At 47.5% G+C, this 16,365-nt stretch overlaps 1 protein-coding gene across 1 annotated transcript in view; it reads left to right on the forward strand.

The window, feature by feature from the left end:
• Positions 364-16,365, forward strand: part of CD59 (CD59 molecule) — a 28,631-nt gene continuing 12,629 nt past the window's right edge. Inside the window, exons 1-2 of the mRNA XM_018059261.1 lie at positions 364-460; positions 14,486-14,570. Coding sequence (XP_017914750.1) covers positions 14,504-14,570 — 67 coding nt within the window. The 5' untranslated portion in view covers positions 364-460; positions 14,486-14,503. The remainder of the gene's footprint in view (positions 461-14,485; positions 14,571-16,365) is intronic.

Genomic DNA, 16,365 nt, shown 5'->3' on the forward strand with positions numbered 1-16,365 from the left:
TGAAGGGTCTTTGTGGGTTACCAGAGCCCGAGAGCCGAGAGAAGCCTGGCCAATGGGAGTTTGGCATGGGCACGCAAACATTTTGAAAAACATTTTTAAATTTTTTTGTAAACAAAAGAAAATTCCTAAGTCCTGGAATTTTTTTTAAATTAACAAATCCAAAGGAGGAAGGGCATCATAAACTTTACGTTTCAGCTTTTTAACATAAAGAACTTCACCTAATCCTGGTCACGAGTCTTTTTCTGCACCGTGGCCTAGACCCCTTGCTTGCCCGCAGCCGTGTGACCTTGGACTGGCCACTGCGGCGCGCAGAGCTCGGCGGCGGGCGGGGCTCGGAGGGGAGGGGGCGGGGCCGGCGGGCGGGGGCGGGGCTCGCCTCCCTCCCAGCCCAGGCGATAAAGAAGGGCTGGGCTGTTGTCGCAGGTTCTGCGGCGCTGAAGCGGAGGCGTGTGGCGTTTAGGTAAGGTTGGAGGGTCGGGGAGCCGCGCTCCGAGCCCGGCGCTGAGACGCTTGACCCGCTGCTCTAGCAGCTGGGCCGCGGGACTGAGGGGTTTGGAGGGTCCGAGCTGGCCGCGCTTACCCTGCGCCGGCCTCCGCGCTGGGGGACGGCGAGCTCCGGCGCCCTTCCCTCCGCCCGCGTCCCGCAGCATCCCGGCGCCGGACTTCCCGGCGCGCCTTTAAGCTTCCCGGCTTCTTTTGTATACAGCGAGAAGGGAGCTGACGCATTCCCCGTCCCGCGCGCCCCCCCCCCCAACCCTGTATTCCGCCGCTCCACCACCCCCCCCGCCCAGTCCCCGGTCCCCGGGAATACCTTCCGAACCTCGATTCTGAAAAGGAGCTCTTGCAATTTAGGGAAAACAGATCGCACCTTGAAAGGAGGTTATAACCCCATCCCTGAGTGTCGACATTCTTCTCTGCCCCGGAAGTGTAAACTTTGAAATTTTAAAAAGCAAGGTGGGGTCGTAACTTAGACATTTCAAGTACGATGTTGGTTTTCTTGGGCCGGCCTGGGCCGCACCCTTCTTGGAGTCTTTCGGCTGACTTTTAAGGAGACGTTAAGTAGTGATTTTCTCCATGGATCCTGGAAGGGTACCAAGTAACGTTCTATTTCTCCTCTGACGCTTGTGAGTTCTCCCCTTTAGCCCGCTTCCCACACGAAAAAGAGATGGGCTTGGTGACTCACTTTGGCAGTAGTTGGGTGACTTATTTGAAAATGCAGTGTGGCCTGTTGCCACCTTGTGAAAACTGTGGTGCAGGAGGCTTCCTCCCGTTTTGCTTTTGACCAGTGCTTTCTTTTTTTTTCCTTCCTGTAATGCCTTATGTCCACTTTAAAACTGCCTCTTGTTGTGGCCAGCTGATTCTTTTAAAAATCCTCTTCTTGGCCAACTTTTAAAAGATACCAGGGGGCCCCAGCGGAGACCTGCTTACCGCTCTCAACTGCAAGAACTCTGCTGTGTTTAGTTCCTCAGTCATGTCCGACTCTTTGCGACCCCATGGACTGCAGCCCTCCAGGCTCCTCTGTCCATGGGGATTCTCCAAGCAAGAATACTGGAGTGGGTTGCTATGCCCTCCTCCAGGGGATCTTCCCAACCCAGGGACCGAACCCAGGTCACACGCATTGCAGGGGAATTCTTTATGGGCTGAAAGGGACGTTCTTTATGGACCACCAGGGAAGCCTGCATTAACTCTGTTTCATTCTAAACAGATCAGCCCATAAATTTTACAAAGCTAGAGATGTAGCCCACACCATATCAAGGTAGCTTGTGATTGACAGACATTTCTCAAAAAGGAGGAGACCTCAAATACAGGTGAGATAATCCAAAGATTACTTTGTTTAGTTGTGAGAATCACAGATCAGAGAAACAGCTCTTCCCTACCTCTTTGCTCTACCTTATCTAGTTTCATCTGTGGGTGGTGGTGGCTTTGGAATCCACCTAGAATACCTAGAATTTGACACTTGGTTTGCTTACAGAGAAATGATAAAGTTCATGTGTTGTGGCATAGTGATCAGGGGCCTGGACATGGCCACAGACCAGGGTTTGAATCTCGACTCTGCTTTTTTGCTGGCTAGGTAATGGTGAGCATGCTATTTAACCTCATTTTCTTATGGGTAAAATGAGTGTATGCTAAGTCTCTTCAGTTGTGTCTGACTCTTTGCGACCCTGTGGACTGTAGCCCACCAGGCTCCTCTGTCCATGGGATTCTCCAGGCAAGAATACAGGAGTGGGTTGCCATTTCCTACTCCAGAGGATCTTCTGACCCAAGGCTTGACCCCGAGTCTCTTAGGTCTCCTGCATTGGCAGGTGGATTCTTTACCAGTAGCGCCACCAGGGTGTTGTAAGAACTAAATGAGATAATTTGTGGCACCTGATAAGTGGAAAACAAATGTGGCTGTTAATAGTTCATATCCCCATGTTCCTCGCTGAGGGTAGCTTATTCCCAGTTCTCCAGGGATGGCACACACAGTTCAGAATGTTGATCAAAGGAATTGCCTGACTGTGGACCAAATGTATGAAACTGGGGCTTCTGTATTTTCAAACAGGGAACTGTAAGGAAAACACTCCACTATGCTGAGAAGCTTGTAAGATAAAATTCCAAATAAAAATGGATATTAGAGTGAGGCAAGCAGGTGTCTAGTGGAATTCAGCTTTGAGAGCTGCAGGTACAAGTTCTTGAAAAGAAATGCATTAAAAATTCTGGGCCAACCAGACTGCCGTAAACAAAACCTAGCCCAGAGATGCTTGAGGCTTTCCAAAACAGGATGTGTTATTACTTATGTCCCGTATTTTTTGTGAAATATCTTCATAGCTGGCTCTTACATGTACTACCTCAAAGGGCAGGGCTCTTTAAATGAGGGCCCTCTTTGAAGAACTAGAGACTAGAGTTCCTGGAAGAAATCCCAGGACTGGCCCTTCCTTTTGAGGAAGCAGCAAATTTGTGGGTTTGGAGAGTTCTGAGATGATTATCTCTGGCACTGGGAGCTCAAGAGTAGCTGGGAGGGGCTGTTCATTGTGATGGTGGCTTTCTGTCTGTCTCTACTTGCTGATGTAATCACTTTTCTGAGCTGAGTGATCTCTGTAGGTGACTCAACTTGCCTGGCTGTACGTGTCCAAGGTGATAAAGAGGTAAAGCCCCGAGTCCCCAATACTGAGCGCCTCCAGGCGGTGTTACTTTGAGCTACTTGTGAGCTGCTGTGCTCTGTTCAGTTGTGTCTGACTCTTGACTTCCTCATAGACTTCAAGCCACCAGGCTCCTCTGTCCATGGACTTTTCCAGCCCAGAGCCCTGGAGCGGTTTGCCATTTTCTGCTTCAGGGGACCTTCCCACCCCAGGGATTGAACCCACATCTCTTGCGTCGCCCACATTGGCCAAGTGGACTCTTTACTACTATGTCACCACTGGCCCCTGGTAAACAGAAGCAAGATCTACCCAGTGTGGCTTTGCAACTAACCTGTTGCCTTGGGACAGGTACTTTCATCTCCCAGGGCCTCCATTAATTTCCGTAAAATAGGAACATTGGGTTTGGTGTTTGAAAATACCTTTAGCCTTAAAGATCATCAGCCTCTAAGGCTCCAGGCTCCTAGGAACACTAAGTGTGCCCCTGGGCGTCTGTGAATCTTGTGGCAACATTGCCCATGTGTAGTCTCTTCTCTGGTGGCCTCTGTTCAACCAATTTATTTCAGAAGCTGAATTCACGAGAAGTTTCCCCGCCAGAGAGTTTAACTATGGTTAAGAAGTCAGGCCTGGGTTTAAATACTGTTCTGCCACGTACCAGTTCTGAGGTTGGTGTATTCATTTTCTATTACTGTAGAAACAAACTGCCACAAATTTAGTGGCTTAACACAACACAAATGTATTAGTCTTACAGTTCCATCCATCAGAAGTCTGGCCTGGGCCTCCCTGGGTTCAAATCAAGGTGTCAGCAGGGCTGGGTTCCTTTCTGAGGGCACTGTGTGAGAGAACCTGTCCCCTTGATCATTCAAGCTGTTGGCGTGGCACAGTCCTTGTGATTGGAGGACTGAGGTGCCATTTCCTGGCTGAGAGTCGCCTGAGGACCATTCTTCACTTCTGGAGGTCACCTGTATGCCTCAGCTGTGACCTCTGTCCTCAAAATCCCCATGGGTAGGCAAAGTCCTTCTCACTCTGTGAATCTTCAGTTGTCTGTGTAGTCTCTGATTAGAAATGCTAATTCCTAGGCACCCCCCCAAGACCTCCAGAATCAGAACTTCTAGGGGCAGGGCCCAGCAATCTGTGTTTTAACAGCCCTCCAGATGAGTCTGATGCCCACTGAAGCTAGAGTACCAGGACTTGGTACCCTATTTTATTTTCTACCTAGTCTGTAGCATTAATTCGTATCCACCTCCACCAGACTGTAAGGTTCTTGAGAGTGGGGCTTTACCTGGTTTAGTAATCACTGTACCCCAGTGTCTAGCTGCTCAGCTTACATGGGCTCGTAAATGGTCACTGTAAATGACTGGGGGTAAGTGTCAGGACCGAACTTACTTTGTAGAGTAAATATACCCACAATGAATTCCTTAAATTTGTTGGGTCATTGGCATGTCATATGTTTTATGTTCAAATTTATTTGGATTGTTTAAATAGGTGGATAAATATTTGAGGGTGCTGGCTAGGGTTTTTGGATGGACAGCAGCGTGTCTGTTTTCCTCTGTAAAATAATGGAATATAGGCTTGCACTGGCTGTAAACTGGCTACCCAAAACATCTTCAGGAACTTGGTTAGGGATGCCTGTATTTGTAAATCGCCTTGCTACTGTTAGCTTCTCTTGACATCTCAGGTGGATGGAAATGAATAAATCATGATTGGGTTGGTTTTTATTGTAGAATGAGAATCTCTAGTTTTAACCCTTTGCTGCTTTCTGCTGCCATCTTTTCTGCAACATCTCTGATCTGTGTTCTTTTCATGTGAACATTTCTAAGTGACGGGGAGTTTTTCATATTTCACCAAAGAAATTGATTTCCATCTGTGCTGACACTTTGTTGAGTGCCTGGCACGTGGCAGGGAGGGAGGAGGAAGTGGGGTGATAGCAAGCAGTTTCTTAGGAAGCCCAAATTGCCTCTCTAATTGATCCTAACGCTGTCTTTGGAAATTACATGGAATAACCTGCCCCTCTCTTCCTTGGTGGCCCTTACCATATTTGAAGATAGTTACTGTCTCTGACCATACTTTTCCAAACAGAACAGCCTGGATTTCTCCCACCCGTTTCTCCTGGCTTTTACAGCTGTTTATTTTGATGTCCTGATAAACTGGAAGAAATTCAGAAATCTGGCACCTAATCATAAAAATATTATTTCCAGGGTAGGTCTGAGCCCAGGACAGACCCCAGGATTGTGTGTGCATTTATTTGTTCCTTGAAGTGTGCCATATAACATTTTAGCCCATACTGAGTTTTAAAACCCTCAAGTCTTCGATTTCATTATTCTATAAAAGCATTATTATCACTTTACGAATTAGAAACTGAAGTAAAGGAGTTTACTGCTTTAAGGTTATAAAAATTGACAGCAAAGTTGGATTAGAATATGGGTCTCTCTTTCAGGACTACTAGAAAATCCTGAAAGCCTCATTTCCGCCCCCCCCCCAAATATAGGGTGTGACTAAAATAACTATTTTTAGACCTTCCGTTCAGTTCAGCTCAGTCCTGTCTGACTCTTTGCGACCCCATGAATCATAGCACGCCAGGCCTCCCTGTCCATCACCAACTCCTGGAGTTCACTCAGACTCACATCCATCAAGTCAGGGATGCCATCCAGCCATCTCATCCTCTGTCGTCCCCTTCTCCTCCTGCCCCCAATCCCTCCCAGCATCAGAGTCTTTTCCAATGAGTCAACTCTTCGCATGAGGTGGCCAAAGTACTGGAGTTTCAGCTTTAGCATCATTCCTTCCAAAGAAATCCCAGGGCTGATCTCCCTTTTAGACCTAGGAGACCATATATACAGGAAATACTTTTTACCTCAATGTAGCAAATTTGGAAAGCTGTTATGTATTTTTAATAATCAGGTAGAGTATTAGAAAAATAAAAATTTAAGCTGCAAGTTCCAAATGACACAGAAGTACATTAAAATATTCTCTTTTGAGAGCTCTTTCTGAAAAATATTCATTGTTAAGAACACATATTTAAGTATAAATAAGCTGCTCATAATTCTGCCATGCTGTTCATCACGTGCCCCAAAATGTTTGGAAAAGTTGATGTCCGAAGCTTTTTTTTTTAAAGGTGTGTGTATGTATGTATGTGTCTTTTAAAGAAAAAGTAATAAAATTATAGCTAAACTGCCTTTTTTTTTCTTACAGCCTTTCATGGCTGTTACTTTTCATGGCTGTATAGTTCCCCACCATGGAATTGGACCATAATTTATTCATCATCTTGTTAGACATGTGTGTTACCAAATTCTTACTGTTGGAAACAATGCTTATATATCCTTGACTATTACTTATTCTTCTAGTGAAAAGCCTACTTGACTTGTCCCTGAAGCAATTCCCTTTTAGAGTCAACTTCGGAGCCACCCAGAAAAATCTCCACATTTCCTAAGATCGGTACCAAGCGTGTTCTACCACTGCAAAATGGTGTCTTCCAGGAAGCTCACCCATCATATCCTGTGGACCCTTTTCAGAATGACTTTAGGCTGTTTCTAATAATTAAATCCATTTGCTTAAATTAATCCTAAAATGTTGAGGAAAGCCTGATGAGGTCTTCTGCATGCTTCTTGCATCTAAGTGTTTGGTGGGGGGGTTGGAAAAGTCACGGTAGCTCTGTTGGTTCACCTACCATGTGATTCACCCTTGTGGGCATCATTTTTAAATTGAAAATGGAGGATGTTTTATACTAGGGGGAAGAGTTGTAAGCCTTGAGGTTCAGTTTTCTTTCTTAATGCTGAAACAGATTTGCCAGAAGATAAGTGATTAGAAACAGTGTCAGACTTTATTTTTTTGGGCTCCAAAATCACTGCAGATGGTGACTGCAGCCATGAAATTAAAAGACGCTTACTCCTTGGAAGAAAAGTTATGACCAACCTAGATAGTATATTCAAAAGCAGAGACATCAGTTTGCCAACTAAGGTCCGTCTAGTCAAGGCTATGGTTTTTCCTGTGGTCATGTATGGATGTGAGAGTTGGACTGTGAAGAAGGCTGAACGCTGAAGAATTGATGCGTTTGAACTGTGGTGTTGGAGAAGACTCTTGAGAGTCCCTTGGACTGCAAGGAGATCCAACCAGTCCATTCTGAAGGAGATCAACCCTGGGATTTCTTTGGAAGGAATGAAGCTAAAGCTGAAGCTCCAGTACTTTGGCCAGTCATGCTAAGAGTTGACTCATTGGAAAAGACTCTGATGCTGGAAGGGATTGGGGGCAGGAGGAGAAGGGGACGACGGAGGATGAGATGGCTGGATGGCATCACGGACTCGATGGCCGTGAGTCTGAGTGAACTCCGGGAGATGGTGATGGACAGGGAGGCCTGGCGTGCTGCGATTCATGGGGTCGCGAAGAGTTGGACGCGACTGAACTGAACTGAGGTGATTGATGACTACTAAAAGGGAAATTTTTGTAATGTGTGGATTTTCCTATTTCTGATTACAAAACCAATGCTTGTCTCTTTATAGAATATTTGGGAAAGTATGGCAAAGAGTAAAGAGTCAGGAAGAGAAATAAGAAATCATAAATAATCCTGCTTAGTGTTAACTACTGTCAGCATTTTAGAGGCATTTATAAAATAGCTTTAAGACAGTCAGCTATTTTGTCTTTTCTGGTGGCTCGGTGGTAAAGAATCCACCTGCAGTGCAGGAGATGCAGGTTCGATCCCCAGAAGGAAATGGCAACCCACTCCAGTATTCTTGCCTGGGAAATCCCATGGACAGAGATGCCTGGGTCGCAAAAAAGACAGACATGACTTAGCTAATAAACAGCAGCAATGAAGACCTGGACTTCTGATTCAAATACTACAATCTTGGCATCTGCACACTGACCACTTCCTTTCTCTGCCGTCTTTGCCCTCTTGCAACCATCATGGAAACATCCACTCTGACTCCCAGCCAGTCCTGTGGACTTAAAGCTCAATCCTGACACTCCCCATCCAACCCATATGGCTGCGGGCTGCCTTAGGCTTGGGGCCTGCGATCTCCTCTGCTCATCCAAGCCCAGAGTATTTGTCCAGCTTTCGGACCTGATGCTACCTTCTGTATACCCTCTCCACCCTTCTCGGCCCAATGCCCCCTCCCTGCCCAGCTGCTTCTTGTGGGAACCTCATGACTTCCCATGACTCATGGTGGCTGCTGCCTTTTGAGGGCTTCTTTTGGCCAGGCACCGTGCTGTGCAGTGTGTGTGCTTATCCCTGTGTGTCCTGGATACAGAGGGGAGGCCCAGAGGTTGAGTAACACACAGCAAAAAGTGGCAGAGTCAGAAATATCCAAGGCTTTGTTCACCGGTCAATGAGAAAGCATGTCCCTGAACCAGTTCACTGTGCAGTTTCTCCTGCTTTTGTTAAGAGATAAGCTTTTCTTAGTAACCCTTTCATCTAGGATGGGTTCTCTGCACCACATCCTGTTTATTTGTTTTAATGATGCTGTTCATGCCAAGGACCATTTGGAAGAAAGTCTCCTAGAGATTGTGACCACCTCCCTCCTCCTCTGGTGGGGCTGCCCGAGGAAGCAGCTATTTCAGAACTTTTAGGAAGAGTCTGACACTCTCTGTCTCCCTCTTTGGGAACCTCTGATGGATGCCTTTCTCTCCTGTTCTCTTGCAGCACTTGTTCCCAGCCCCGGGCTTGTGTGAGCGTGTTAAGTTATCCTTTCTACCAAAACACCCTTACTTGTAAGGAACCAGGCTGGGAGCTGGGGTGTGCTGGGCCTGGGTCACTGACTGGGGTCCAGGGATAGGGGAACACTATCATTTGTTCACTTGACTCATCTGGCTCCAGGCAGAAAGCATTGCAGGGGCGTTGGGTGCCAGCCAGAGGGGCTGGGACCTCTTCCTGATTTGTTAGGGTATAGAGACCCTGATCTGTTAGGGTGCCTCCCATCTCTCAGTTTCAGGGAACAAGAGGGAAGCTCCCTGGAGAGGCCCATAGTCCGGCCAGGAGGTGTGGACATGCCTGTCTGACTTAGGGCAGGAAGTCTGGGAGTGGTTGTGAATCCATTTACCACAGATTGGGACATGACCTCATGTGCTGGGACTCAAACCCAGCCAAAACCTTGGTTGGGACTCGAACCCATGTGGCTTGGCACTCAAACCCAGCCAAAACCCATGGTACGTGGTTTCAGGACCTAATTAAGCTCAGGTTCTTGATGTCTCATTGCAGAAAGAATTCAGTGAGAGACAAAGTGATAGGTAAGAAGTAGATTTATTCAGATTCTGAGAGAAGCACACTCCGCAGACACAGACAGAATGTGGGCTGTCGCAGAGGGCGAGTGTGCTCCGAAATTTGGGGTGGTTAGTTTTTATAGGCTGGGTAATTTCATATGCTAATGAGTGGGAGGATTATTCCAACCATTTTGGGGACGGGGCAGAGATTTCCAGGATTTGGGCCACCACCCATTCCTTGATCTTTGAACAGTGCCTTGGAAATGTCATGAACCTCCTTCCATAGTTCTTCAGGCACTCTCTGTATCAGATCGAATCCCTTGAATCTGTTTCTCACTTCCACTGTATAATTGTAAGGGATTTGATTTAGGTCATACCAGAATCACTGCAGATGGTGATTGCAGCCATGAAATTAAAAGATGCTTACTCCTTGGAAGAAAAGTTATGACCAACCTAGATAGTATATTCAAAAGCAGAGACATCACTTTGCCGACTAAGGTCCGTCTAGTCAAGGCTATGGTTTTTCCCGTGGTCATGTATGGATGTGAGAGTTGGACTGTGAAGAAGGCTGAGCGCCGAAGAATTGATGCTTTTGAACTGTGTTGTTGGAGAAGACTCTTGAGAGTCCCTTGGACTGCAAGGAGATCCAGCCAGTCCATTCTGAAGGAGATCAACCCTGGGATTTCTTTGGAAGGAATGATGCTAAAGCTGAAACTCCAGTACTATGGCCACCTCATGAGAAGAGTTGACTCACTGGAAGAGACTCTGATGCTGGGAGGGATTGGGGGCAGGAGGAGAAGGGGACGACAGAGGATGAGATGGCTGGATGGCATCACGGACTCGATGGCTGTGAGTCTGAGTGAACTCCAGGAGATGGTGATGAATAGGGAGGCCTGGTGTGCTGCGATTCATGGGGTCGCAAAGAGTTGGACACGACTGAGTGACTGAACTGAACTGAGAATGGTCTGGTGGTTTTCCCTATTTTATTCAATTTAAGTCTAAATTTGGCAATAAGGAGTTCATGATCTAAGCCACAGTCAGCTCCCGGTCTTGTTTTTGCTGACTTTATAGAGCTTCTCCATCATTGGCTGCAAAGAATATAATCAGTCTGATTTCGGTGTTGACCATCTGGTGATGTCCATGTGTAGAGCTTCTCTTGTGTTGTTGGAAGAGGGTTTGCTATGACCAGTGCGTTCTCTTGGCAAAACTCTATTAGCCTTTGACCTGCTTCGTTTTATACTCCAAGGCCAGCTTTGCCTGTTACTCCAGGTATCTCTTGACTTTGTACATTTGCGTTCCAGTCCCTTATAATGAAAAGGATATCTTTTTGGGGTGTTAGTTTTAGAAGGTCGTGTAGGTCTTCATAGAACCAGTCTACTTCAGCTTCTTCAGCATTACTGGTTGGGGCATAGAGTTGGATTACTGCGATCTTGAATGGTTTGCTTTGAAAACAAACAGAGATCATTCTGTCATTTTTGAGACTGCATCCAAGTACTGCATTTTGGACTCTTTTGTTGACTATGATGGCTATTCCATTTCTTCTAAGGGATTCTTGCCCACAGTGGTAGATATTGGTCATCTGAGTTAAATTTACCCATTCCAGTCCATTTTAGTTCCCTGATTCCTAAAATGTCGATGTTCACTCTTGTCATCTCCTGTTTGACCACTTTGAAATTGCCAACATCCCCTGGATCATTGAAAAAGCAAGAGAGTTCCAGAAAAACATCTATTTTTGCATCATTGACTATGCCAAAGCCTTTGTGTGGATCACAATAAACTGTGGAAAATTCTGAAAGAGATGGGAATACCAGACCACCTGACCTGCCTCTTGAGAAACCTGTATGCAGGTCAGGAAGCTGCAGTTAGAACTGGACATGGAACAACCGAATGGTTCCAAATAGGAAAAGGAGTACGTCAAGGCTGTATATTCTCACCCTGCTTATTTAACTTATATGCAGAGCACATCATGAGAAACACTGGGCTGGTTGAAGCACAAGCTGAAATCAAGATTGCCAGGAGAAATATCAATAACTTCAGATACACAGATGACACCACTCTTATGGCAGAAAGTGAATAAGAACCAAAGAGCCTCTTGATGAAAGTGAAAGAGGAGAGTGAAGAAGTTGACTTAAAGCTCAACATTCAGAAAACAAAGATCATGGCATCGAGTCCCATTACTCCATGACAAATAGATGGGGAAACAGTGTCAGACTTTATTTTGGGGGGCTCCAAAATCACTGCAGATGGTGACTGCAGCCATAAACTTAAAAGATGCTTACTCCTTGAAAGGGAAGTTATGACCAACCTAGACAGCATATTAAAAAGCAGAGACATTATTTTGCCAACAAAGGTCCGTCTAGTCAAGGCTGTGGTTTTTCCAGTGGTCATGTATGGATGTGAGAGTTGGACTGTAAAGGAAGCTGAGCGCCGAAGAGCTGAGCTTTTGAACTGTCGTGTTGGAGAAGACTCCCTTGTGTTAGGGGAAGCACGCTGATTGAAACTGCCCACCCTGGCCAGGCACCACAGTAACCATTTGCATGAGTTGTTTTATGATAGGAGGTCCTGGTAAGGAACAGGGAACTAATAAACCTCCACCAACCAGAAGAGTTCAGGAGACACCACTTGTCTGACCACCTCCCAGAATCCTCTCTGGCATCCATCTTGGCTGAACAAGGCGTGCACCACCAGGAAGGACTTTGAGTTAGAATGATTGGCTAAGGACAACCTGGAAACTAATCCCATCACCATAAAACCGGAGACTGCAAGCCATGTGACAGAGCAGCTCTCCTGAGTTCCCTTACCCTCCTGCTTTCCGCCCAGGCACCCTTTCCCAATAAAATCTCTTGCTTTGTCAGCACATGTGTCTCCTCGGACAGTTCATTTCCGAGTGTTAAACAAGAGTGTTAAACAAGAGCCCAGTTTCGGGCCCTGGAAGGGGTCTCCTTACCTACAACACTTGGACTGCAAGGAGATCCAGCCAGTCCATCCTAAAGGAAATCCGTCCAGAATATTCATTGGAAGAACTGATGCTGAAGCTGAAAATTCAATACTTTGGCCACCTGATGCGAAGAACTGACTCATTTGAAAAGACCCTGATGCCGGGACAGATTGAAGGCGGGAGGAGGAGACGACAGAGGATGAGATGGTTGGATGGCATCACCGACGTGATAGACATGAGCTTGAGTAAGCTCTGGGAGTTGGTGATGGACAGGGAAGCCTGGTGTGCTGCAGTCCATGGGGTTGCAAAGAGTTGGACACAACTGAGGGACTGAACTGAACTGGCACTGACGTGGCACCTCGGGATGTGTTATTTCACTTGCTGATTGAGGTCTAGTCTTGTCTGCCACCTTGGTCCCATTTTATTCTAATCAGTTTATGTTGTGTCCTTGGGCTATGTCATTCTTTCAAAAGTTGTGCCCTGCCCCTTTCTTTCCCATTCCAGTAGTGGTGGTGGCAGGGGGCGGGTGAGTGTGTGTGTGTGTGTGTGTGTGTGTGCAGAGTGAGGCAGGAAGTAGCAGTAGCCACCACTTTCCTGTGACTGTGTCAAGCACATAGTTAGGTTGTTTTATCTTACATCTCCCCATGTGGGGAAGCACCCATGTATAGGTGAGAAAAATGAGGCTCGATAGCTATGAGAGAGCCAGATTTTAGTTTGTTTGGGTCTGAGCTTTTGACCACTAGCTTGGGCAGCCTCAGATCCTCACTGCACTGGGGTGTTGGGCAGCTACCCCCCGGGGAGAGTCAGCCTGGTGGGAGTGGGCATATAGGCTATGGTAGGTTTTGAAGACCCCAGAGGGAAATGGGGGTGATTCAGCCTTAAAGAAAGGCCAGGCCCAGTTAGATTTTCTTCCTGCTTCCCCATTCATCAGAATGTGACCTTTCTGTCTCCTGGGTGTGAGCTTCCTTAATATCATCTTCTTTAGGCAACTCCCAGTCCTGCCCTAGAGGAGGGCTGGGTGCGGTAGGGTGGAGTGGGGTGGAGTGGGGTGGGGTGGGGCGGGGTGGGGCGGGGTGCGGCCAAGAACCCTTATCTGTTTGCCAGGCAGATGTCCTGGCCTGTGGGGCTCAGGAGAGTAGACTGTGGCGCCACCCTGGTTTGGGGCAGATATCACCTCCCTGTTGCTCAGGGAAGTCAGGATGGGGTCAGGAGACTCCTTAGATCTGTTGCTCATGGTTTGGACTAAGTCTTCCCTGGTGGTTCAGATGGTAAAGCATCTGCCTGCAATGCAGGACACCCGGGTTCGATCCCTGGGTTGGGAAGATCTCCTGGAGAAGGAAACAGCAACCCACTCCAGTACTCTTGCTTGGAGAATTCCACGGACAGAGGAGCCTGGTAGGCTACAGTCCATGGAGTCACAAAGAGTCGGACATGACTGAGGGACTTCACTTTCACTTAAGTTAAAAACCCCCCTGTGGCTCAGCCTCCTTCTCAAGTGAAAAGAGGATTTGAGGCATTTCAGCCCTCCCCTCTTCTCCCCTGATCCTCACTGCCACACCTCTAAGCATTAATGGAATAGGGACTAGATAGCAGAGTTACCTGGAACCTGCCTGCCCTTTGCATAGTGAAGGAGGAGGTGTCCCCATCACACTTACCAAGGTGGGGAGCCAGAGCTTCCGTGCATAAAGCCTTTGCCCCATGTTCTGCCACTGAATGCCTGCTGGCGCCCCCCAGAGTCACCCCTTTGGTGTGATGCACTTAGTGGCATGGCCTGGAAAAGTGATGCTTGCTGGGCTCAGCTCAGCCAGCAGCTGGAGCTCAGCCTGCAGAGCTCGAATTGCAGGCGCTGCCCTGTGTACTCTGTACATTTTACCGGTGCCCCTGAGGGAGGAGATAGTGCTGTCCCACTGCTCAGTCCTGAACACTGAGGCTCAGAGGGGTGAGTTTCTGCAAAGGTGCACGGCTACTGTGGGTGAGGGTTGGGGTGGGCCCCGGGGTGCCATGTCTCCCTGCAGCCGCCTCTCCCACCAGGCCTGACAGCATTTCTTCAGCAAGCTGAGGTCTTCAACTGCAGAGGGCTCGAGCACTGCCCCCACAAAGAACACCCTTGTTTCACGGCCCCTGGCCTGGAGGTTCCCTGTTTTCTTGGTCTGCTCTCTCCTTCCTGTGTTTCTGGAAGCCCCCAGGCCTTCCAGCAATCACCTGTTGGTTTGTGACAATGCTTTGTGTTCCTGTCTCCTAGACTCTGTAGCTGGTCACAATGGCAAGCAAAGGAGGGTACATCCTGCTCGGGCTCCTGTTCTCCCTGGCTGTCCTCTGCCAACTCGGTGAGTGGTCCAGAGGGACTTGGATCTGGGTCACGTAGGTTGCTTCCACCCTAACTTTTTCTTAGGCTTCAGGATGACCAAGCTGGTGCCACGGACCCAGGCCAGGCTTCGATTCTTTCGCCATCAGTGTTACAGGTCCAGGGAGATATGACTGCTCCTTCCTACATTACAGCCCTGCCCTCGGCAAAGCCCCTTCCTGAGTTACAGTTCATCCTGGGTGACAGAGCTGCTTTTGTGGGGGAGAGATTACACACAGCCTCTTAAGTTTCACCCGTCGCACTGCCAGCAGCCGGGGCTGCTGACCCATGCCATCTTCAGAGTGCTGAGCTCAGCAGCCACCCTGGGCACTCCCATGTGACGCAGCCGTGGGTCAGGGCACTGTGGTTATAGCAGCAGCAGCTGCTGCCCACAGCATTCATGAGCCAATCATTGTTCTCAGCATCTTAACACTATCTACTTATTTAATCCTCATATCCATCCTATGGAACAGGGGCTGTTTATTGCCACTTTCCAGATGACAAGACTGAGGCCCAAAGAAATGGTTTGTTATTACTAATTTTTTTTATTTTTTGAGGAGCAGGGATGGGAGACAGAAAAGAAAGTAGCCGTGTAGTGAACAGTACAGAGTCATCTGTGTGTTGGAGCATGTCTTAGAGCTTACAGCGTTAGCAGCTTCCATACAGTCAACACTTACTATATACCAGACCCTGTCTCATTTAATCCTTAGCCATCACCTGAGGGCTCAGCACTGTTAGGCCCATTTTACAGTTGAGGAAACTGAAGCAAAGAAGCAATTAGCCCAAGGTCACGTTTGAGCAAGTTCTCCCTTTCTGAGACAAGGGAAGTCATGACCTCCCCGCCCTCCTCCCCACTGTTGATCTTAGCCAAGGTGGTACGTAATGTAGTGACTGTGTTACAACATACATTATTGTCGCAGTTCTACCCAGTGAATTTTCTGTAATAAGAATAGCTTGGGGGACGTCCCTGGTGGTCCAGTGGTTAAGACTTCGCCTTCCAATACAGGGGGTGTAGATTTAATCCCTACTGGGGAGTTAAGATTCCACTTGCCTCATAGCCAAAAAAACCAAAGCATAAAACAGAAGCAGTATTGTAACAAATTCAATAAAGACTTTTAAAATGATCCACATCAAAAAAGTCTTAAAAGAATAGCCTGGTCACACCCTCTTTCCAACAGTCTACATTTGTTTATGGAGCTTGGGTTTGGTGCCATTAGTCATTCTGTGACAAGTCTTGGGGTCCTTCCTGAGGGAGTTGGAGTGTGAAGAATATCCACTTCACCCTGGTTAAGTGGCTAGAATATCAAACAGCCATCCTCTGACTTACTGCTTGCCCCTGGCCTGGTCTTCTCCGTGATTATGGTTGCTTTCTTCTCTTTTTCACTCAGGATGGTTAGAGGAACATCATGGTAAACAAACCAAGCATGGGCTTCAGAACTGACCATCTAGGTGTAAGTCCCAGCTCTCCTCTTAAGGGCTGTCTGCCTTTTGACAAGTTAGTTAACATCTTAGTTTAATGGGGATGGCAGTCCTTAAGCCTGCCTCTTAACAGCAGTTCTCTGAAGATTGAAAGTTTAGATATTTGAACACAGTGTTAGCTGTGAATATTTCTGCCTCACAGAAGTTCCAAAGGTGAGCTCTCTTTCCTCTGTCCGAAGATTTGTCAAGAAGCCAAATGAACTCTGGCTGTAGCCAGGAGAAAGTGTACTCCCATGGGCAGCCTTTCCAAATGGCCCTCTCAGATAGCCAGGCGAGAATATCCTCTCCCTCTTCATTCT

Source organism: Capra hircus, chromosome 15 (genome assembly GCF_001704415.2).
Source record: "Capra hircus breed San Clemente chromosome 15, ASM170441v1, whole genome shotgun sequence".
Taxonomy (NCBI): Eukaryota; Metazoa; Chordata; class Mammalia; order Artiodactyla; family Bovidae; genus Capra; species Capra hircus.